Source organism: Daldinia childiae (assembly GCF_008694065.1).
Source record: "Daldinia childiae strain JS-1345 chromosome Unknown Scaffold15, whole genome shotgun sequence".
NCBI lineage: Eukaryota > Fungi > Ascomycota > Sordariomycetes > Xylariales > Hypoxylaceae > Daldinia > Daldinia childiae.
The window spans coordinates 350,736-372,890 of NW_022984656.1; the positions used below are offsets into that span (position 1 = coordinate 350,736).

Here is a 22,155-nt window from a genome sequence, read left to right on the forward strand (position 1 = left end):
TAACTACCTATACCTATACTTACTTATACTTAATTATATACTTTATACTTTGTACTACATATACCTAATATTATGTATACATAATAGGAGAGTCCATCACGGAAAAGATAGCGGGTCCTGATTGGGCCCCGCCCGGATGTATTAGCGCCGTCGGCTTGACCTGCCTACTAATCTGTGTCCGTGATCCACATCCGTATCGGAGAAAGGCGGGGTTGAGTGGAAATAGGGAGATTGACCCACTTTCTAAGGTAACGGCGGGTACTACTAAATCTATAGCGTCTCTCTACAGCGTTTCTTTTTTTACAAACTGGAAGCTAAACAAGTAAACCATCTCCGGCAAACCCCCCGAATTCTTCATCTCACCTTAAGAATACTATCAACTTAAGCCACCCACGTGGGTAAATGGTAAATGGTAAATGATAAATACAATAAATCAACCAACAAACTAAAATTACTAAATCAATTAAACCTGTGTTACCTAGATCGACACTTTTTGTCGTTCCGACCTTCCCAAGATTCACGATTCCTTATCTGAATGTCAAATGATGCAGCATTCACACTTCGTGTGACTTACACGCGCTACGTAACTGGTCATATATCATTCAAAGAAACTATCTATCTCTTATGATATTAACTCAAATCCGAGTTTTTCGAATTTGGTATTTGGTATCTGGTATATGGTATTTGATCTCAACATTCTAAAATGTCTCCCGACGGTAGCCAGGGACCCTTGGGGTCAGATTCTAAATTGAGAATTAAGATTGCTATTGGTACGCCGCCACCTTAGCCAGTGGCGTCGAACAAAATGCTTAATCGAGCACAGATAGAGGCGGCACTTTCACTGATTGCCTGGGCATAATCGAGGGACGAGAAGATGATATTGTAGTGAAGATATTGTCTCAGGACCCTTCTAATTACGACGATGCACCAATCGAAGGTATTAGGCGTATCCTCGAAAAGGCCACCGGAAAGAGTTTTCCTCGTAATGAGCCAATCGACACTTCTTTATTCGAAGATCTTAGCATCCGCATGGGTACTACGGTAGCAACGAATGCGCTGCTAGAACGCAAGGGCGAGAAGGTTGGTCTTCTTATCACAGAAGGGTTTGAAGACAGCTTAAAAATTGGCCTCCAATCACGGCCCAAGTTATTCGATTTGAACATTGTCCGTCCGGACGTGCTGTATGAGAAAGTCGTTGAAGTAGCTGAAAGAGTCACAGTCGAAGGCTATCAACAGAATCCGTTCTATGAGGAAGAAGTCGTGGCGATTAGCAAAGCAGCCGAGAGCGATCCGAATTTAGTTCAGGGCCTCAATGGTCAATATATCCGAATCCTCAAGCCTCTGGACAAAGATCGCGTTAGAAGAGATCTACAAGGTCTTTACGACGAGGGTATTCGCAGTATATGTGTTTGTCTCGCTCATTCATATACCTTCCAAGGTATTAAGCTTAACTCGACTAAACACCCTTGATGTATGAGTGATTGACATTTATACCAGACCATGAACGGGCAGTCCGAGACATAGCATCTGAGATTGGCTTCTCTCAGGTGACACTGTCTTGCCTCACCTTGCCTATGATAAAAATGATTTCGAGAGGTATGTCAGCAACTGCGGATGCTTATCTCACACCCATCATACAGCAGTATATTTCGGGATTCCAGTCTGGATTCACAGACAGATTGCAATCGTCTAATACGCGTTGCGCTTTCATGCAAAGCGATGGGGGTTTGGTGGATATAAGAAAGTGAGTTGATAAGTCATTTAAATTTTCTACATTAGACTGAGAACTGACGCTGCCAAGATTCAGCGGACTCCGCGCTGTTCTCTCGGGCCCGGCAGGAGGCGTTGTTGGCCACGCCGGCACTAGTTACGACCCGGAGGACAAAATACCCATTATTGGATTCGACATGGGTGGCACGAGCACTGATGTGTCCCGATTTGATGGTATATTCGAGCACACCTTCGAAAATATCACCGCCGGGATAAGTATAATGGCACCACAATTGGATATTAATACTGTTGCAGCTGGCGGAGGAAGTATTCTACATTGGCGACATGGTCTCTTTGCCGTAGGACCTGATTCGGCTGCCGCACACCCCGGTCCGGCCTGTTATCGCAAGGGCGGTCCCTTAGCTATTAGCGACGCAAACGCACTGACCGGTCGTCTTTTACCTGATTATTTCCCCAAGATCTTCGGGAAGAGCGAGAACGAGCCTTTAGATGTCGAGATTACTCGAAAGAAGTTCGCCGAGCTTGCTGCGCAAATCAACTCTGAGACTGGCCAGAACAAAACCCCCGAGGAGGTTGCTATGGGGTTTATTGAAGTCGCTAACGAAACGATGGCGAAGCCGATACGTGCGTTAACAGAAGCCCGCGGATACGATACATCGACGCATCATCTTGCCTGCTTTGGCGGTGCCGGAGGCCAACATGCTTGCGCTATCGCAACGTCGCTATCGATCACTAGAGTCATTATACATCGTTACTCCTCTATCCTCTCGGCATATGGTATGGCACTCGCGAACTGTCCATGAGCTCAAAACGAACTTGTCCAGTCTTTACTACAGCCGAGTCTGTTTTATCAACTGTCAACGAACTGAAAGCGGAAGTAACTAAGGAACTTGAATTTGATGGGATTTCGAAGGATCGTATAAAACATGAAGTCTATCTAAATCTAAGGTATCAAGGAACTGATAATAGCCTCATGATCCTCGAGCCGGCCGATGGCGACTATATCGCAGAATTCACCCGCCAACATCAGCGCGAGTATTCCTTTACGTTCCCAGATAAGAACATACTTCTTGAAGATATCCGCGTCCGTGGTATTGGGGAGTCTATGGATAGTGCGAACGAGTCGCCAAATCGCGAGCTTGCTTCTGTAGCGAAGTTTGATGTCACTAACTCTGACGAGGATGGCAGGTCTCCAGTCTACTTTTCTGGATTTGGTTGGACAGATACCCCTATCTACCTACTCGAGAAATTGAAACCTGGATGCGTCATACAGGGACCTGCTACCATCATCGACAACACCCAGACTATAATTGTAGAACCCCTTGTTAAGGCAACAATTCTTAGTCGCCATGTCATACTCGATCTCCCTTCTAAGAGGACCCAGACGTTAAGTACAACGGTGATCGACCCCATCCGATTGTCGATTTTCGGGCACAGATTCATGTCGATCGCAGAACAAATGGGAAGGACTTTCCAAAAGACATCAGTTTCCACTAACATCAAAGAACGCCTGGACTTTTCATGCGCCCTCTTTTCCCCTGATGGTCGTCTCGTTGCGAATGCGCCTCATGTCCCGGTCCATCTTGGGTCGATGGAATACGCAGTTAGGTTCCAGAACGAGAGGTATCGTGATACTCTTAAACCAGGCGATATTCTCTGCAGTAATCACCCTATAGCTGGTGGTGTACATCTTCCGGACATCACAATTATGACACCGATATGGGATGTAGAAGGGAAAGACATAATCTTCTGGGTTGCTTCTCGAGGTCATCACCCTGATGTGGGCGGGATTAGTCCTGGCTCTATGCCGTCTAACAGTAAGTTCCTATATGAAGAGGGCGCTGCCACCATAAGTTACAAGATCGTCAGCGGCGGTATTTTTAACGAGAAAGAGACACGTCGATTCCTGTATGACGAGCCCTCGCAATATACAGGGTGCAGTGGATCTCGCAACTACAAGGATAACCTCTCCGATATGCGCGCCGCAATTGCAGCTAATAGAAAGGGTTCTAATTTAATCGACGCGCTCGTAAAAGAGTTCACCTTACCCGTTGTGCATAGGTACATGGACGCGATAGCAGAAAACGCAGAGGTGGCGGTCAGGAATTACCTCCGCTCGGTAGCTAAAAGATTGAATGGCAAATTGATCTCGTTCGAGGACTATATGGACGATGGATCGGCCATAGTATTGCAGATCCAAATTGACGGCGAGACGGGAAATGCAGTATTCGATTTCACCGGCACGTCGGAAGAAACCCTCAACTGCCTCAATGCTCCGAAAGCAATTACTTATTCTGCGGTCATATACTCGCTTAGATGTCTCATCAATCAGGATATACCGTTGAACCAAGGCTGTATAGCTCCTATCGACATTATTCTTCCTGAAGGCACAATTCTCAACCCCTCTCCGTGGGCGGCGGTCTGTGCGGGTAATAGTATTACCTCCCAGCGGGTTACCGACGTGATCCTAGGCGCTTTCCACGCGATGGCTGCGTCGCAAGGATGTGTAAACGTATTTGGGTTTGGCATAGGAGGCACGGACGATTCGGGTAATGAGGTACCCGGGTTCGGCTATATCGAGACTATCGCCGGTGGCTCGGGAGCTGGACCGACGTGGCACGGAGCTTCCGGGGTGCACACGAATATGTCTAATACGCGATGCGCGGATCCGGAGGTATACGAACTGCGTTACCCTGTGATCCTCCGGAGGTGGACGCTTAGAGAGGGTTCCGGAGGAGCTGGTAAATATCATGGAGGTGATGGCTGCATCCGCGACGTCGAATTCCGGATCCCGCTCCATGTCTCCGTTCTTAGCGAGCGACGTGTAATGCGCCCGTATGGTCTGGAAGGTGGTGGGCCGGGCGCTGTGGGTAAGAACCTGTATATCAAAAAGGAGGAGGACGGTAGGGAACGGACTATCAACATCGGAGGCAAGATGGAGTTGGACGTGGTTCCTGGGGAGCGCGTTATCATCAACACGTAAGTTCACTTCCATCCTCCCCCCTCTGCATACATCCCCAAAGAAATCTAATCGTTCCTATCTGTATAGTCCTGGTGGAGGGGGGTGGGGAACACCGGAACCTAACGGATCAGCATTGAGAAAGGGGGGTTCGACTAATAGTGCTACGACGAACCGGTTTGAACCACGAGGAAGTGTCCATAATTGGAATCTAACTGCAGAGGGTATCTGAAATTTGTTTACGGTGGGTTGCTTCTATGAGATGTTACACCTTTTCTGGACCGGTAGGAATTATTCGTTTACTCTGGGCTTAGGGATCTGATGATAATGATCGTTTGTGGTCTTTCATGTCGGCAATCAAGTGTATGCCTTGAGCTATTAGCGCGTTGGGCTTTGTCTATGACGTTGGGTTGGATTGCGTTGCTATATCATATGAAAGCATATATCGGAATAGTACTCTTGCCACTATCGTCGTTTCTCCTCCTTAACCTGACCACCTGACCCCTTAGAACACTATACCAATCTTCAGGAGAAGACCCTTGAATATAACCCCCCACGCTCGTCATCTCTGCGGCTTATTCTTCCGAGATCCGTTGCTGCAGATCGATCTCTCTAATCATGCCATGTTAGTCATAGTTATGAGGTTATTTTCTACCCGACCCTATTCTTTCTATAATTATCATCGCGGATGATTATTCATGTATATGTCATTTATGACAGGTAGAACAAGTCAGCCGACACTCCTATACTACTTGTTCGATGTTGCAAGTTCGTCACGCCACGCAGACACCGCCATTGCTTAGCACCGAAACTTATGGAATTATGCAGCATATGCTTAACCACGCGTTATTAATATATGTGAGTTTTAACCCCTTGCTAGCCTCGGTCCGGATACCTACTAACACATACTTACCGTCGAGCAAATCTTGTTCTGAGCATGGAAATTTCAAGGCAATTAGGGGTCTTGGGTTGTCTACGGAGGCATGATGCATGCGTATCGTACCGATATTACATACAGGGCTACCCAACCAATCAGCAAGTCACGAGGCGAGGTGAAGACAACCAGGTCGTCAACGATGCGTCCCACGCCAACCCCGATATCGAAAGTGGTGAAATATATCGAGCAACTATAGGATTCGTCACTGCTATAATCCACTTTACTAGACGGAATAGAAATGGGCCGTTACAATATGAGTGAGCTCAAGGCTCTTCGTATTTATACTCGCCGCGATTCCTCAGCCGGCGCTTCTCTGTTTCGCCGCTGATATCAGCAGGGACTTTCCGCATTACGCATACAGCACGCCGATCACCGGACATCGGTGAGTCGAAAGCGAAATATTTCTAAGCACCTTCTTGCAAGAGATAAGCTAGAGCGGGTGGTGGATACTTATATCCACTTAGGACTTCAGGGGGGGGTGAAGAACATCTATCTCTCTTTGGCAACTCAATACATTAGTCTTGTTGACAACCCTCTGTTAAACTCACAACTCTTCAATTCAAGTATATACCGCAGAGAGGAGGGTATATACCATGCCGGACGAAGACGAAGATTACAAACGGCAAGTGGAAGAAACCAACCAGACGCTCGTCGATGGGCTCGAGGCGCAGGTGAAGGTGGCAGAGAGAGGAGAGGACGTAGAGGAGAACTCGTGGGAGCCGTTCTTGAACCAATTGAAAGGATTGGTTGCAGATGGAGAACTTCTTGACGAGACCCGTTTGGAAGTCGAAGGGTTCCGAGATAGACTACTGGACCACACCAATGTTTTGCTTCAGTCCAGGGGTAGGGAGCTTGAGGACGCGTTAAATACGCCGGTTAGGGACGATTGAGGCTGGAAGGAGTGGGGATTGGAGTTATGGGAGGTTGATATCGGTTGGCTGTTGTCAGGGGGGAAAATTGACTAGCAGAGGAAATAGGTTGTTAATGACGTTACGGTATATTCCCTTATCTTCAGAAGGCGGTCGTACTTGGTGTGTTAATCAGGGTGGATGGTGATTTTGGTCTGGCTAGCTGGTATAATAGGAGTTGATTCGATACTTTGAAGCGCGTAACACCATGCATGTACCAAGTCACTTCATCTATTAAAAAGTTGAATGTACATTTGGGGTAAAATGATTCTAACATGTATCTCGTAAGACGATTAGATATGTGATTATATTAAAGATATCTTACCATAGTTATAATATTCATGGTGAGTTAGCTAGAGAGGTGTGTTGAGTTATATCATCATCTACTTATTATTGTCATCACAAAAGCCATAAACATCACAGAGAATTAAGAAGCATCAATTCTTCTATCATCCCATTCTCTTATTAATAGACCACTGAAATATGATCATAAGCCCGTGGGTATCATTGGGTAGTCCTTACCTGCTTTTCTTTTTCCTCGGGATTCCTAGCTCGGCTCTTTTACTTTGGACCTCCTTTACAGCGCCCGCCGGGTCCGTATTTTCTGGATGGCGCAGCTGCCAGGCGATACAGACCTCTAAGGCACGGGCCAACCATTTCCCGGGTCTGACACCCAGCGCTTTGGTGAGTTGATTGCCATCGATTATCCGTTCTAGCGACGGAGCTTCCATAATATCTAGTTCTTGTAGATGATCTAGAAACGCTTGCCATTTGCGTAGGAGCTCATCCACGCTGACTGTTTAGCTGTTAGTATGAGTTTTGGGTAGGCCGTAACAGATAATATCTAACCTGGGTCTTTTGACTTTGTGCCTAAGACATTCATAACGTCGACCAGGAAAGCGTACAAAACCTGTACCCTCCAGTGGCCAACTCTTAAGTCCCAACGCCGGATTGCCATTCCGAACCTATCCCTTTCTGCGATGAAGGGTGCCTTATCCGAAACAGCTTTCACGAGAGACATGATTTCCGTTCTGTTATTATGAGCGGTAGTTGCAAGATCGCAAAGCTTGTTGGTTGCCTTGATACCTTCTCGAATCGCCAGAGTTCCTAAGGGTGGCGGCGCTTTGCCCTTGCCAGAATGCTTAGGGTTTTCAACATTCTCCCAGGGGCAGACGGCCACTAGGACCCAGGCATAGTAGGCAGCTTCATCTGATCGTACGAGAACGTCGTAAATGGAACCAGGAGTCTTGTTCTGGCGGAGCGAGTCAAGGCATTCATATACTGCCTTCCAATTGGAGATATCTGGACTTGGAATATCCGGCTTGGACGGGTCTGTGAAAATGGTATGGTAAAGTCCGAGATCGTTGATGTATTCTAAAGACCTTCGAGGATGGTTACCTACAGTATATTATTAATAAGTCAATTCCGTGGTGATACTATAGATGTACTTGCCCTTAAGCATTTTCTGAAGCTCAATACCAATCCTCTCACGACTAATCTTTAAACGTAAAGCGTCAAGGATCTGAGGGTCGCCCATTACCTTCTCGGCAGTTGGGTCGATAGTAAACTCTAGGCGGCTAGCGAATCTAACTAGTCTGAGGACGCGAAGAGGATCATCCATGAAGGTCTGGAATGGCTCTAGCGGTGTCCTTATCAGTCGCGACTTCATGTCCGTCAGCCCAGTCGTGAAGTCTTCCACTTTGCCAGTGTTAAGGTTATAAAAAAGAGCGTTAACAGTAGCATCTCTTCGTAGTGCATCTTCTTCAGCGGTGCCGAATTTCATTTGAGGATTTCGGCTGTCCTGAGTGTAAGTCTCTTTACGAAGATTAACGAAATCAACGTCATATCCGAAGAGCTTGATTGTCGTGGTCTCAAGATGTTTAGATTTCTCTGGATTTCGCGCAATCTTATAAAGGCCACCAATATCTGACTCTTCAATGCCATGCTTCTTAACAGCATCAGGCTGTTGGCACATGACACATAGCTTCAGTGCGAAAGCCTCCCCGGTCATGACGTTGATAGCCGTATCGATGTCGTGAGATTCAATTCCCAAAAGTTTATCGCGAACCCAGCCGCCAGCCCATCGTAAAATGACCTGATCTCGGATAGTTCTCGACTTGTCTATGAATTTAGCGGCATCTAAAAGCAAGTCTTTGAGCTGAGCCTCCTTTGGGCTCAGTTCAATAGTAGTAGTAGCTGGTTGTGTTGCCATCTTCCTAATCTGAGGAAGTGGTTGAATGCTGGAGTTGCCACCTAGCACTTCTGATTTTCTCTTTACCATGAGGGACCGTAATGTTAAGTGAGGGCGAGGCTTAAATCCCCCATAGAAATTCGAGATGGAGTGAGATGATAGGCGAAAAAGAAAACGCATTGACTGCCGGATGAGTCAATATTTGATATGTGATGTAACTCAAGGCCTATACTAGACATCGGATGGAACTGGTTATTACCTGTAAAAGACTGCTTCGAGATGATTTAATTCCTACAAGATCGTTCACCACCTCTATCCATCACTTCTTTTGGATTTGTTTGTAGCTCATCATTATCGTTTTTGAGCTTCATCCCGCTAAAAATTGATGGTGGGGCAGACGATAAGTGGGAACTGACTCTTAGGTAACATGTAACTACCTAGTTTAACTTGACAATCTTGACAGTGACAACTGTAGGCGTCCAGCTGTCAGCTGTTAGCTTTGCCAAAAATCCACCTCGAATCCGATTGGCTTGTCAGATAGGTGCACCAACTACGGTTGACCAGACAGGGTACTGTGCCAAAATGAAAAAAATTATGAAAATTAAGCCTAAACAGGTAGTTAAGCACGAATTTATCCAATTAGCTCGGTACTTTACACCTTAAAGTGGGAAAAAGGCTTATTCTACTTAAGTACATATTCTATTACCTTATACGTAGGTAATATATATAACTAATTGTATTCAAAAATCCCATACCTATACCTATACCTATATGAATTCAAGGATAGCTTCATAAATACTGGTCTTAAAATGACATAATATATATCATTTGATAGCCCAAATTGATGCGAAAATGATGATATCAGTTACAGTAGTATAAGATACTAATCAGGTGTTATATATCTTACCCATTAATATTAGGTTGAAAATTGTCTTGTCAAAGGGTATCACGTGCTTGCTTGCGAAGCAACACAATTCAATTATATCTTACTTTCAATTGTAAAAGCTTAGATAACATGCAACTTAAGTTACTAAACAACATGCATTTTAGGTTATTATTTTCGCATTAATTTTAGCTATCTATTGATTGTAATTATATTATTTAAAATTGGGTAGTGGTAAAGTTATTTAAATTTGGAAAGATTACGTGTGGTATGTAAAAAGTTGATCTTTCCATTAGTGCTTTGTACTTTGTATATATTATTATATGTAAAGATACTTACTAGCCATACCTAGCTAAACAGCCCCACCTAGCGCTGCACTACACAATCATCCCTAAGATAGTCACGTGATACCCTTCGCTGGGACAAATTTCAACACAATATACTAGGTAAGTCATATAACACCTAATTCGCATCGCATACTACTGCAACTGATACCATAATTTTCGCATCAATTTGGGCTATCAAACGATATATATCATGTCATTTTAAAACCAGTATTCATGAAGCTATCCTTGAATTCATATAGGTATCGGTATACATACCTAGGTATGGGTATGTGTGGATATGGTTGTTTTTGATTAATTGAATATTTATATTATAAAAATAACCGTATGAGGCTTAAAAGTATATATAAATTGTAGTCCGTGACCTTCTACCCATCTTAGTCTAGTGCGCGATCTTTTTTTTCATTTTGGCACAGTAGCCTGTCTGGTCAACCGTACCAACCACTTTTCTCAAACATGCGCCCCTTTTACCCCTTTACCCCTTTATCCCCTCTATTCCCAACTCTCAACTCTCAACTCAATTATCTCTACATCATCGACTTCGAATTCACTCTAGAACTCGTACGAGATAATGAATCTAGAAAGTCTTGGGTTACTTCTAATCCACCTGCGAAAAGTACGTAGGGCACTTATCTCAAGAAAAGGGTCTAGAAATACGCTGAGCGAAACTGCCAAGATGTCACTGTATCCGATAACCTTCATCACGTTTGGATCCTTAAGCCTTCTAAAGTCTCTAAGTTGGATCCTCATAGTCTTTGTTTACCTATGTAAGTATAATATTAAAATTCCCTTCAACTATAAAATTTCATCTACCAGTTTAGCCCTAGAGTTTATCACATGTATTGTTATTTAGACACTTATCGTCGTAAAGCCAACACAATTACCACTTCCACTTTACAGGTAATAATATGGAGATATCTTCTCAACTACTTCAATAAAGAGTATATCGATACCATCGATATAGTTTACTAGCTACATATGTGCCGGATATCCATATCAGTGATCTGATCTAAATAGGCAATCGTACCGAATCACACCCTATCAATCTAGTAATTCCCCGACTCGGTTTTGAAACAATATCCTGATGCGGGCCAATCCCCAGAGGTAAACTTGAACCCGCTATGTTGAAAGTTTAATAGAATTCTCAGTTGCGATTGGCTCCCCATCCAAGTGTCAAATAATCAATACTTCTGTCCGGCTATCATGTTCCCGTGCAAACTGGGATTCACAGCCACAAATAACGAAAATGACCCTAATCATACTACCGTCGCTATACGAAGCTTTCGTGATAGGTCCTATCTGCGAGTCTCAGACTTCAAAGTAGTCGGGTTTGGAAGAGATAATACTACCACTATCCTGCCAAGCTTCCAGGAGTAGTATGGGAGGCAGCCCTCAGCGGAGACATGTTTGACTCAACGTGATAGTGCTCAGTCCCTAGGACTAAGAGAGGCAAAGATGCGAGCAGATGTAAAAGACTTCAAAGTCTTCATCGACTGAAATGTCTATAAGAAGGTTGATCCGCGCTGAAGGATAATGCCTTTTTATCATCGCACATCAGTTCATCACCAACTTCTTATATTTCTTCCGTTCTCTCTTGCCAATTTCTTCCTGCCGGTCAGGTATCTTAATTATATATATACCTTTTTAAATACTTGACGATGCCTTCATTTAAAGTCCTCGCTACCCTCTGCATCGTTGCCGTTGCTCAACTAGCTGCTGGCCACGCAGTCATTACCGAAGCTACCGGTGACGCGGGTGGAACTGGAAGTGAGTAGCGCATCGTTATATTTGCAGGAAAAAGAGGAATAGACTAACGTGAGCAATAGTGGCTCTTGGTGTTGATACTTCAACTCCCCGAGACGGAACCCGACGAAGGCCGTTCCAGCAGGACAGCACTCGCTTCCGGGGTGACCAAGCCGATACCGTCGGCGAAACGATTGGCGCCGGTAACAATGACATCGAGCAGGGAACCCAGGCCATCATGGAGGAGACTGGTGATCAGCTTCCTCAAGTCACTGCAGGCGGCGAACTCAAGATGACTCTTCATCAAGTTAACGCCGACGGCGCTGGACCTTTTCAATGCATGATAAACGACGACGGCACGGGAGAAGACTGGGAAGACATCCAAGTCACGCAATCTCCTCCGGGCGACGATTCGCGGGACCGCGATGGCAACGAGACGGATTTCCCACTGGTTGCGGCTATTCCTGAGGATCAAGAGTGCACCGGGACTGTTGCCGGTCAGGACAATGCCTGTCTAGTCAGATGCCAGAATGGAGCTAGGGCTGGGCCTTTCGGCGGGGTCGTTCCTGTCCAGAGTAAGATGCTTCGGAATATTTACCTATTAATGGTCAGCTAGCTAACGTTGTGTGCAGTGTCTAACTCGAATTCAACTAATACTGCACGCCGAAGCATCTCTCGCGTCATGAGGAAGAGCGTGACCTTTTCTGCTTAGCTGGTCGTCCTCTGCTTCTAAGTAATCGTCCAAAGTAAAGTCTAGGGTGTCGAAAAGCTATGTGACGCTAATACGGGGCTGAGTCCTGTACGCTCATTCTTTTGGATTGGTCTGGTCGTTCGGGGGGGCTTGAGATAGATAATCGTGGAGATAGTAATAGACTTATTGAAAGGGTATCCCTGGATTTCGTGATGAGAAGAGGAAGTAGTTTCTGATATCCCGATTGGATGGTGGTTACGAAATCATCTTACATCTTTTGGAAATGATCAGAATTGGTAGGGTGGTATTGGATAGTACAGGGGCTTGATGCCCGATGACGTGCAGCTGGAAGTTTACATTGTAATTTAATCCCTTCCCATGTCACAATCGTTTATTGTACCATACATTTTATAGAAGTTATCTAGATCTACCACGTCAATCTATGTAGGATCCCTAATTCATCCCTATCCATCTATCAATTAATTGCTATTTTATTTATTGGTCGGGTACTTAGTGATATCCATGCATTGTTACGCCATGTAGCCACAATAATTTCATCAATAGAAGTTGAAGAGGTTGATTCATGTCTCAGTTAAGACTCAATACAGGGCTGCAGGATTTATGCAGGCATTTTGACCCTCAGCGCACGGCCTCCACAATAGCAAAGTCGAGAGAGGTCTAGACCTCGATAAAGCAAGATCCATAGGATTTAGCTACATACCAACTTATACATACCAGTCAGTCAGGTATGCTACATAGTAGTTACACGAGCAACGCTTGCTTGCTGCCGGTCTACCGGTGACTAGCCGTAGACATATCGTTGATACTATCTCTCCACTTAGCATATTAATAAATATACTAGGAATAACCGGTCTTGTCGTTGGTGATAAGACGCTAATGTCGCCGTTAGAGACTTCTATATTGGTAATGTTTTTAATTGTCCGTCTAGATACCTACAAGATAAGAGGTATCTAGCTGTAGTGTATGTCCATTCTTACTTAGTATTACCCCTAAACAACGTTGATTGGTGCCCACGATTTGACAAGAAACGGCGGGGTAAATACTACATTAGGTACGCTATGCAGTATAGCAGTACCGTCACATCCGTTGCCATTGCTTAGGTATATACATGTATTTACAATGTCTTGACTGACGTCATGAACTAGACGTCTAAAGGAAAACAATACACACTATCTACATCGACCTCTAAGGAAAGGAACATTTTATAGTTTCCGTTTTGCGTCACGCCACCTGCAAGTGACGAGTTCTCGACTTACACAGCCACCGATAGACAGAGAGTCTGGTGACAGGTAATTGGGTGGTGCTCCTTTGTCAATCAAATATCTAGCCCTATTTCACTATTTCACATCACGATTATGAGCTGCAGGCTGCCGTGGATACGAGCAAGTTTCTGACTTATACACGTGAGAAACATACTGTGATTCTCTTGGACTATCCGAGCAAGCAATGGATTCATACCTATCCTATCATATTAAAAGGATACTAACCTAGGTATATCTCGATTGAACGATGCATACACCAAAGAACCCCTGCGACTCGTGACAGTAAAAGCTAAGCCCCTATAATGTGAGCTTAAAAAGAGATGAATGACTATTGGATGGCTTCAAGCGTCTAGACAACCGGCTGCATGAGAAGGGCTAGCTAGTAGCATCGGATCGTCGTTCCCACCCATCCCCAGACCTCTTGGCCTTGAGCTCAGTTGCTCTTGTCTGAGTCGTGATGCTCCCCGTAGCTAGGATCACTAAAGGATAGCTGCAGCATGACCAATGGGAGATCCGGAGTCTCACGGCATAATACACGGGAGGCAAACCAATTACCACTTCCGGGAGATACCCTTTGTTGCTCTTAGCCGACTTCTTATGCTCCGGCATATGAGATAGACGAGGATGATGCTACGCCACATATCTTGCATAATTGTTTCAATAGATTCTGGGAAAGATCAGGCGAGTTACGTACATGAAGCCGAGGCAGGTGAAGATTAGCAAACTCTACATGGTTCGATAACATCAGTCCGGTCCTTCTAATATACATGTAGCTGTATAAGAACTCTCTGGACCCCAGATAAAATATTTCAGGGTCTCAAGTCATCTTAAGACATACAATCTCAATCCTCAATCACTTTCAACTACCCTATACTCGAAACATATATCAACCTATCAATACCTAGACTCTCCTCATCTAAGGTACTTACTCCTCTTTTATTCTAAAACTGCAAGAAACTGCTTCAATGTCTCAACTCATCTGAACTTGAACTTTCTTATAAGCTAATTCATACTGCTTACCCAAAGAGAACATAATCCATCATGGCAGCAAACTATCAAACAAACGCAGCTCATTTCACCAACACTTTCTCCAGCGAACAACCCGCAATTTCAGAAAGAACAGGATCACGAGACTATTCCCACACCGACGAATGGGGTACGTAATTCCCCATCCACCCTCTCCCTTTTCGATTCTCATAAAAGTACTCTCCATATTAACACCAACCCCCCCTCCCCCCAGACGCCTCCAAAACACCCCCTCGCGCTTCCAAAAGCGCAAAGGCAGCATCTACGCCACGCCCTCGTCCCGCGACGGCCACGTAGAGCGCAACCGCGACGCGGTCGAGGAGTTCCACAAGGCGCACTCGAAGCGCTGGTCCATGAGCAGTAACGGGTCGAGCCGTCGCGGCAGTCTACCCGGCAACAGCAATAACACCAACACCAACACCACTACCAATACCACATCTACGAGTGACCAACGCCGCAAAGCCAGCCAATAGGTGTGGTCGACGGCGTGGGCGCCGGTTATGCCGTAGAGCCGGGACCGTCGCGACGGCGGGAACGGTATTATCTTTACATGTGAAAATGACGATAAATGTACGAAAGCAAGAAGAGGGGTGGGTGCATGGTTTGCCGGCCTATGCGGGGGCGGCGAGAGTCTTGAGGACGAGCGCCGTGGCGGAAAGGAGTTGATGGGATCTGGGATGATGTTCTTGGGAGGTGTGGTTGCTTCGCTGGCTTGTATTACATATATAGGGTATACCTAAACTGCCTCCATTCTTGTTTTACTACTACTACTTTACTTACCTACCTTTTTATCTTTTTTTTACCTTACGATTAGGCTATGTCATGAGCACGAATACATGAAATTCTTCCAATTATTACGCCGATTGGTTCAAGTTTGCAGTTTGCATAGTGTTGAAAGACGTGAATATTTACCAATCTTCCATAGGAGAAATGAATGCATACGATCTATATTTGATGTATACCTCTTAGGCAAATTACCTCTAATTCCCCTAGTAGAGAGAAAGCATTCACATAGCAAGGAGCCAACACTCAATTCTGCATCAAAACGTATACGAACAAGTGAATAATTATCTCTTATTACAACCATCTATCACCTCTAGTCCAGCCCCCTACCCCAAACAAACAAGCTCTACCTAAACAAATCCTAACGAGTCATGCCAGCAGTACGTGCAGGCAACCCCCATCAACTTAAGCAGTAGTAATGACGTCCCCACCCTATGATAAGCTGAGCCGTCGATCTAAAGGCAGCAAGCAATTCAGCCGTCCTGAAAAGGGAAAAAAAAGGGGGGAGACGATAACGTCATCTAACTGCGGGCATGACATATCAACAACTCATCTACCAGACCCCCAACGCTACATCGTCTTCAATTTAGGGGCCAACGAAGTAGCAGCCAATAGCACTGATCTCCTAATCCAAACCAAGAAACCTTCGGCACCTACGCATCATGATCACTATCATGTCAGCCTGGAGATAACTCACGTAGCAAGTGTACTCAAACCGATGGGCGTTTAGTGAATTCATAAGGTACCTAGGAGGTAGCTACCTAGATAGGTTGTAGGTACGTACGTAGGTATCTGTCTGCTCTGACTCTTGCACCATGGGAAAAAAAGGAAGACCAAAAAACCCGTAGAAAAAAAAGGCACGTTACAAGCGGAATACAACGCATTTTTGCATTGCTAGCCGCCCTATCCATTCACCTATGCCAAATATCAAATGCCAAGTAACTAAAAAAAACAGAAACCATCTTAGAGGTCAGTTCGTGTCAGTCGTCATCCATGCCGTCGATGTCGATAGCATCTGGGTTGCTAGGCACTGCGACCGGTTCTTTGGTTACTGTCCCTGCGAGTCCCGTGCTCGACGCCACGAATCCTGCCGGCGCTCGGGCCTGCCGCTCTAGCTGTTCCATTGCATCAGCAACTTCGGGGTCTCCGTTCGCTGTTTCTGATCCTGCTCGTGTTTGATTTGCACGTGCGATGGCTTGTGACGCGATGAAGTTCACATCGGTGTTGTACTGTGCTTGTACGCTGCGCTTGATGCGTAACATCTCCTTGTACGTGTCCTCGTTGCCATGTTGCACTTCAAACTGTTCCCACTTAGTCCAGAACGCTGGGTTCGTGCGCGGGTCGCAGAACTGGGATGCGTGTCCGTAAATGGCGCGAGCTCGGTCGATTTCGCCGAGGCGCTTCTCCATATCGGCGAACTTTAGACACATATCGCGCGCTTCTTCGTCTGGTAGAGCTGCGATGGCCCTTTCGTAGATTGGTCTCGTAGACGGCAACCCAAAATTGGACGCCGACTTGGTGATATAGAAGTTAAACATATCCGCTCGGTCTTCGTCTGAAACTGCACGGGTAGCTCTCTCGTAAATACGCATAGCGTGTCTCGCTAAACCCCGTTCCTCTTCGAGATTGCCGTACATGAGATATAACACTTTAGCAAATTTAGGCGGGCAATCTTCTACTGCCTGCTCAAAAAGATCTCGCAGTCGTTCAATTCCAATCTTTCTATCTACTGCCTTAGTCAAGTAGAGATTCCATAATTCGAAAGCCACCGGGTAACTAAAGAGGTCGAGCCCTCTTTCATATATCTTGAAGGATTCTTCGTAATATTTATGTTCCTCCATAAGATTGGCATAGTTGACGACGGTTTGCGGTGTAGCGATCCGAAGTTCGAATATCCGTTCGTACACTTTCTTCGTCTCCTCCAGGGAGTTGACACTCTCAACAAGGTCAACATAGAAACTCCAAAGCTTCCAGCTCTTATGGACTCTTTGTTGCGGCGATAGGGTTTCATCGAAATAGTCCACAGTTGATCTCTTCGGGGCTTGTACGGCCTTTGCCATGATCTTGACAGCTTCGTCAAAGTTCTCATTGCGAAGTTCCATCTCGGCCCACTCGATCCACATATCAGCCAATTCAGCAACAGATTTGAATGGGACCTTGACAGCCTTCTCCATAATGATACGCGCATTTCGTATATCACCGCCCTTTTCGTAGAATTTGGCGTAATTTGCCCATAATTGATGAAAAGGCCCAACTGCTTTCTTTGGACTGATCGCAGCAATGGCATCGGTATATGTCTGCACGACTTCGACCTTGTTATCCCCCCAAAGCGCTACTCGTTTCTCCCATTCTGAAACGCTATTGGGGTTTTGTCGTAGTAATACATCATTCAGAAGGAATGGCCGTCGGTCCATGAGCTGCTCAAACCGCATCATGCGTATATCGAGATCGAAATCGGCGTCATCATCGAGTGTGCCTTCTTCCGCTCGCTGGGAGGCTAACTCCATTAGCGCACCAATGATGGACTCTTCAAATTCTGCATAACTATCAAAGATCATGGTGAAATCCCGAACAGTCATGACAGTTGTGATTCCTTCTTCGTAAATGTCTCTCGCGCGTTCGAAGCTTCCTCTCCTGACCCAATACGTAGCTAAGCCGTACCAGAGCTTCCCTCTTTGGTCATCAAACCTGTCGATTCCACTCCTAATGATACGCTCGACATCGATGCCGGTCTCGTGGCCCGTTTCGACTTCGTTGGCATGATCAATAAGTAGGTCAACCATCTCGCTCCAAAGCTCGTAATGGCCTTTGCTATGCTTGCTATTGAAGCGCGGATTGTTGAGGATATCGATATATTTCTTCACAGCCTCGGTATAAAGACCGACCTGTATCAAGAGTTCGATAAAGTCTTCAGTATCCTCAGGATGAACTTGCATATACCTTCGCCATATCTTTACCGCAGTTTCCCCCGAGGCAGAGTTCGCGAATGGTCTATATAGGGCCCATATCCGATTGTGCTGGGTTATAGGAAGGGCTCGGAGCGCTCGGTCGAACGTGCGCCGGGTAAAGGTAACAAGGGGCTGCTTCAGTAAGAATTTTAAGTACAATTCCCATATCTTTGGCATCTTGTTGAGTAGGACGAGGGCTCGCTCGAATAGGGCGTTGACCTTTTTATACTCGGAAGCAAAAACGGCGGCATTCAGCTTTGTGACATGCTTCGTTCGGAATTGCAAGTACTATAAAATATTAGCATTTCGACGTGTCGCGACGTGAAACTCAAGCAAGATTTTTCTCACCATCTTCCAGAGCTTGTATGATCGCGGTAGCTGCTGACAAGCCCTCTCGAGAACAAAGGCTTGCTCCTGAATGGTGCCATGTTGGACTTTGAATTGAATATAAGCGAGCCAAGGTTTCGTACTGCCTAGATCCCTTAAAATATCCTGCTCATAGACGGCATCTTCATCGGTCTAGGAAGATATATTAGTTAAATTTTTAAGGCTCTCATAATAACGACGCGATAGGCTGCTTACAATAAGGTGAAGGTCTGGCTGTCGGGCAGTTCGGAGACCATTGGTCGGGCCATTGGGCGGCATCTTGACCCTTTTAACCCTTTTAACCCGTCGATTGTCGTTGTGCGCGATCGCTCGCAGATAATCTCTGCTAATCGACGGTGTAGATGAAAGAGTCAGGGCATCGTCGTGGGAAATATTTGAGGGGGGCGACAAATTTCGACCTCTGGCGTCGTGAAAAGCGACCGTGACCGCGGCAGCTTTTAAGAACTTATTTTAAGGACGAGACAGAATTAGTACCAGTTTTTTTTTTCTGAATTCCAGAACCATGGCTACGCACTATGCAACAATGCGAAAAGACAAGGAAAAATAAGGACCCTAATATTTAATAAGAGGAGTATCGATGCGCTTATAAGAATATTGAAGGAGAATGAGATCTTGGCATTTATTAAAGCATAAAACTAAAAGCTCCAACCTCCAGCTGTTGTACCTGCTGTGTCTGCTGTAAATCCGTCATGTTAACCTTAGTTTTATGTTTTATGTAACTAACTAATAATAAAGCGGGACTCAACTCCCGATAAGTCATCACGCATCCAAGACGCATCCAAGTTCAAGTTCAAGTCCAAGTCCAAATTCAAAGCAACAACCTTTAATCCAATTCTAATTAACTAACTTTTCTTCTCTTTTTGTTCTCCATTGTGTTAATAGGCCCGCCATAAACCTTAACATATTACATCAGAGGATCAAAGCACAGCTAATAGACAATACGCCATGTCTGGAGCTGGGGTATGTCAACAACCACCTATGAGTTAGCTATCTATGCACCAGCGATACGATGTTAACATATATTTCTAGGATCGAGAGGCTGTCTTTCCGACGCGGCAGTCGTTGGGTATTATGAAGGCGAAGCTCAAGGGAGCTGAGACGGGTCACAATTTACTGAAGCGGAAGAGCGAGGCCCTTACCAAGTATATGAAGCTCACTACGACCTCAGCTTAACCTGTGCTAACTTATACATTTAGACGTTTCCGAGGTATATTATATACTACCATTACATTAATCTCCAACTGTTACAGGAGTTGACCGAACCTATAGAAATCACACGGCGAATCGACGAAGCGAAGCGCAAGATGGGTCGGGTCATGCAGATTGCTGCGTTCTCCCTGGCGGAGGTCACATATGCTGTAGGTGGTGATATCGGTTACCAAGTACAAGAGTCCGCCCGATCAGCACGCTTCCGACTGCGCACTAAACAAGACAACGTTTCCGGTGTCCTATTACCCTCGTTCGAGAGCTATTTAACGGAGGGCAACAATGACTTTGGCCTAACTGGTCTCGGCAAAGGTGGTCAACAAGTGCAGAGGTGTAGAGAGACCTATGCGCGTGCTGTAGAGACGCTAGTTGAGCTCGCTAGTCTTCAAACCGCCTTTGTGATTCTAGACGAAGTCATCAAGGTTGTGAACCGAAGAGGTGAGTTGAATATTGAGCGTAGATGATATTTATAACTAAGCTAACTTTGTTCAATTATAGTGAATGCCATGTAATCGAACCCACTCAAAACATATTTAAGACAAGAACTAACTAGCTGGCAGAGAACACGTTATTATCCCGAGAACAGAAAACACCATCAAGTGTAAGTAGGCCTCTCTCATTACTTAAAGCTGATGAGCTGACATTAGCGCCAGACATCAACTCGGAGCTCGACGAGCTAGACAGAGAGGAGTTTTACAGATTGAAGAAGGTCGCCGGCAAGAAGCAACGCGATACTGCCGCCGCGGATGCCGAGATGAAGGCCAAGAAAGAAGCTCAGGCCAAGGCAGAAGCAGAAGGTGGCCAGAAGGCCCAGCCGCACGACTCGGGACCATCAGACGTACTAGCCACCGAGGACGACGATATTATCTTTTAGTCTACTTAAGCTATGGAGGGTATGAGTTTGGTGAGAGCGAATGGGGGGCTTATTTTGACCTGAATTGCATTGTTCGTTGGGTTGTCATTATATACGTATTTGTATTCCTTATGATACCAACAGGCTAAATGACATTGGGTTCCTGTCTCGTAGTACACGTATCGAAGTGAACAAGAATCGCGTAATTCTCGATGTGCAAGATATGCTAAATTGGCTTACTATCTCGACTTCTCTACGAACTACTGGCATCCATATCGAATGCAAAAGGGTATTAAATACGCGCTCATCATACAAACCTTCCCCATCCACGAACCCCAGTGCCGACCTACTGTCTCTGGTATGTAACTTTGATAAGCTTTTCGCCAAGCGCCATACCCGCAGTATTCTCCTTTGCCGTGATAGCACCCGCCTCGGCCTCGTACTCGATAAATGCGATGCCCTTGCGTCCGGGGACCAGACGGACTTCGCGGAAGCCCTCGAAGCGTCCGAAGATGCCTGTGAGCGCCTCGATGTCGTGGTAGTCGTCCGGCAGGTTCTGCACGAACAGGATCTTGTTCGGAGGGAGGTATTCGTCCGGAACAACGGCATTGGGGCCGGCGGATGGGCCAGTCGACTTGAGTCCGCGGGCTGTCTTGGCCGGACGCGCTGCTTCGCCTTGAGGGGGCTGGGCGCCGGGGCGCTTGAGGCGCTTTTGCTCTTCGGCTGCTTCGGCGGCCTTTTTCTTATCTATTAGAGAAACATTATATGTCAGTCTTTGTTTCTCTTGTATTCCGGATACTTTAATTCTGATTGTCGAAAAAAAGGTAACTCACCCTTCTCAGCTAACCTCCTCCGCTGATGAAGCTCAAACTCCTCCTTATTCCCCGTCTTCTTGACCGTAGCATCGCTGCGCGTGCGCGCAAGCGCAACCTGTATCGGCTTCTCGAAGAGCTCGAAGCCCTGTACTTCTTCTACGGCCTGAAGAGCCGACTCGGGGCGGTCATAGACGATGAACGCCTGGCCCTTGGCTTTAAGGTTCCGCTTCGCAACGATATCAATTATATTTCCGTACTCCGAGAACACGACCGATAGCGCCTCCTTGAGGGCCTCGGGCTTGACGCGCTCCTCGAGGTTCCGCACATACACGCTGTAGCATTTATGTTAGTCAAATCAGAACGGCAGCGCGTGGGCAAAACGCGACCGGGGGAAAACTGTATGTGTCGGAGTGCAATGACACATACGTAGAAATAGACGGGCCTGAAGCCATATTGTGTGATGAATG

At 45.9% G+C, this 22,155-nt stretch overlaps 7 protein-coding genes across 10 annotated transcripts; 4 read left to right on the plus strand and 3 right to left on the minus strand.

Annotated features, from left to right (window-relative positions):
• Window positions 1-703: 703 nt before the first annotated feature.
• Window positions 704-4,714, plus strand: GL218_09024 (uncharacterized protein; the record flags this gene model as incomplete). 2 transcript variants are annotated; one of them, XM_033585845.1, is made up of 5 exons in its annotated part: window positions 704-770; window positions 824-1,438; window positions 1,548-1,596; window positions 1,808-2,508; window positions 2,556-4,714. In XM_033585845.1, 5 exons carry the CDS (start codon window positions 704-706, stop codon window positions 4,712-4,714), a joined length of 3,591 nt encoding a protein of 1,196 aa, XP_033439986.1. The 2 variants fall into 2 exon arrangements, with proteins under 2 accessions (XP_033439986.1, XP_033439985.1); XM_033585844.1 differs by lacking the exons at window positions 704-770; window positions 824-1,438; window positions 1,548-1,596; window positions 1,808-2,508 and having other exon boundaries at window positions 4,376-4,714.
• Window positions 4,715-7,053: 2,339 nt separating this feature from the next.
• GL218_09025 (CCA tRNA nucleotidyltransferase, mitochondrial) lies at window positions 7,054-8,816 on the minus strand (the record flags this gene model as incomplete). The annotated part of the gene is made up of 3 exons (XM_033585846.1): window positions 7,054-7,331; window positions 7,385-7,933; window positions 7,988-8,816. 3 exons carry the CDS (start codon window positions 8,814-8,816, stop codon window positions 7,054-7,056), a joined length of 1,656 nt encoding a protein of 551 aa, XP_033439984.1.
• Window positions 8,817-11,611: 2,795 nt separating this feature from the next.
• Window positions 11,612-12,408, plus strand: GL218_09026 (the record flags this gene model as incomplete). Of its 2 annotated transcripts, XM_033585848.1 has the most annotated exons (3): window positions 11,612-11,720; window positions 11,780-12,271; window positions 12,329-12,408. In XM_033585848.1, 3 exons carry the CDS (start codon window positions 11,612-11,614, stop codon window positions 12,406-12,408), a joined length of 681 nt encoding a protein of 226 aa, XP_033439988.1. The 2 variants fall into 2 exon arrangements, with proteins under 2 accessions (XP_033439988.1, XP_033439989.1); XM_033585847.1 differs by lacking the exon at window positions 12,329-12,408 and having other exon boundaries at window positions 11,780-12,312.
• A 2,303-nt stretch (window positions 12,409-14,711) lies between these two features.
• On the plus strand, window positions 14,712-15,169 carry GL218_09027 (putative c6 zinc finger domain containing protein; the record flags this gene model as incomplete). Its single annotated transcript, XM_033585849.1, has 2 exons — window positions 14,712-14,826; window positions 14,874-15,169. 2 exons carry the CDS (start codon window positions 14,712-14,714, stop codon window positions 15,167-15,169), a joined length of 411 nt encoding a protein of 136 aa, XP_033439987.1.
• A 1,290-nt stretch (window positions 15,170-16,459) lies between these two features.
• On the minus strand, window positions 16,460-19,072 carry GL218_09028 (Pre-mRNA-splicing factor SYF1; the record flags this gene model as incomplete). The annotated part of the gene is made up of 3 exons (XM_033585850.1): window positions 16,460-18,715; window positions 18,776-18,946; window positions 19,010-19,072. The coding sequence occupies 3 exons, from the start codon at window positions 19,070-19,072 to the stop codon at window positions 16,460-16,462; spliced, it is 2,490 nt and encodes an 829-aa protein (XP_033439983.1).
• Window positions 19,073-19,759: 687 nt separating this feature from the next.
• On the plus strand, window positions 19,760-20,894 carry GL218_09029 (V-type proton ATPase subunit D; the record flags this gene model as incomplete). 2 transcript variants are annotated; one of them, XM_033585852.1, is made up of 7 exons in its annotated part: window positions 19,760-19,774; window positions 19,844-19,956; window positions 20,011-20,021; window positions 20,084-20,458; window positions 20,519-20,528; window positions 20,581-20,621; window positions 20,674-20,894. In XM_033585852.1, the coding sequence occupies 7 exons, from the start codon at window positions 19,760-19,762 to the stop codon at window positions 20,892-20,894; spliced, it is 786 nt and encodes a 261-aa protein (XP_033439982.1). The 2 variants fall into 2 exon arrangements, with proteins under 2 accessions (XP_033439982.1, XP_033439981.1); XM_033585851.1 differs by lacking the exons at window positions 20,519-20,528; window positions 20,581-20,621.
• Window positions 20,895-21,219: 325 nt separating this feature from the next.
• Window positions 21,220-22,140, minus strand: GL218_09030 (uncharacterized protein; the record flags this gene model as incomplete). The annotated part of the gene is made up of 3 exons (XM_033585853.1): window positions 21,220-21,620; window positions 21,707-22,020; window positions 22,115-22,140. 3 exons carry the CDS (start codon window positions 22,138-22,140, stop codon window positions 21,220-21,222), a joined length of 741 nt encoding a protein of 246 aa, XP_033440075.1.
• Window positions 22,141-22,155: the final 15 nt, after the last annotated feature.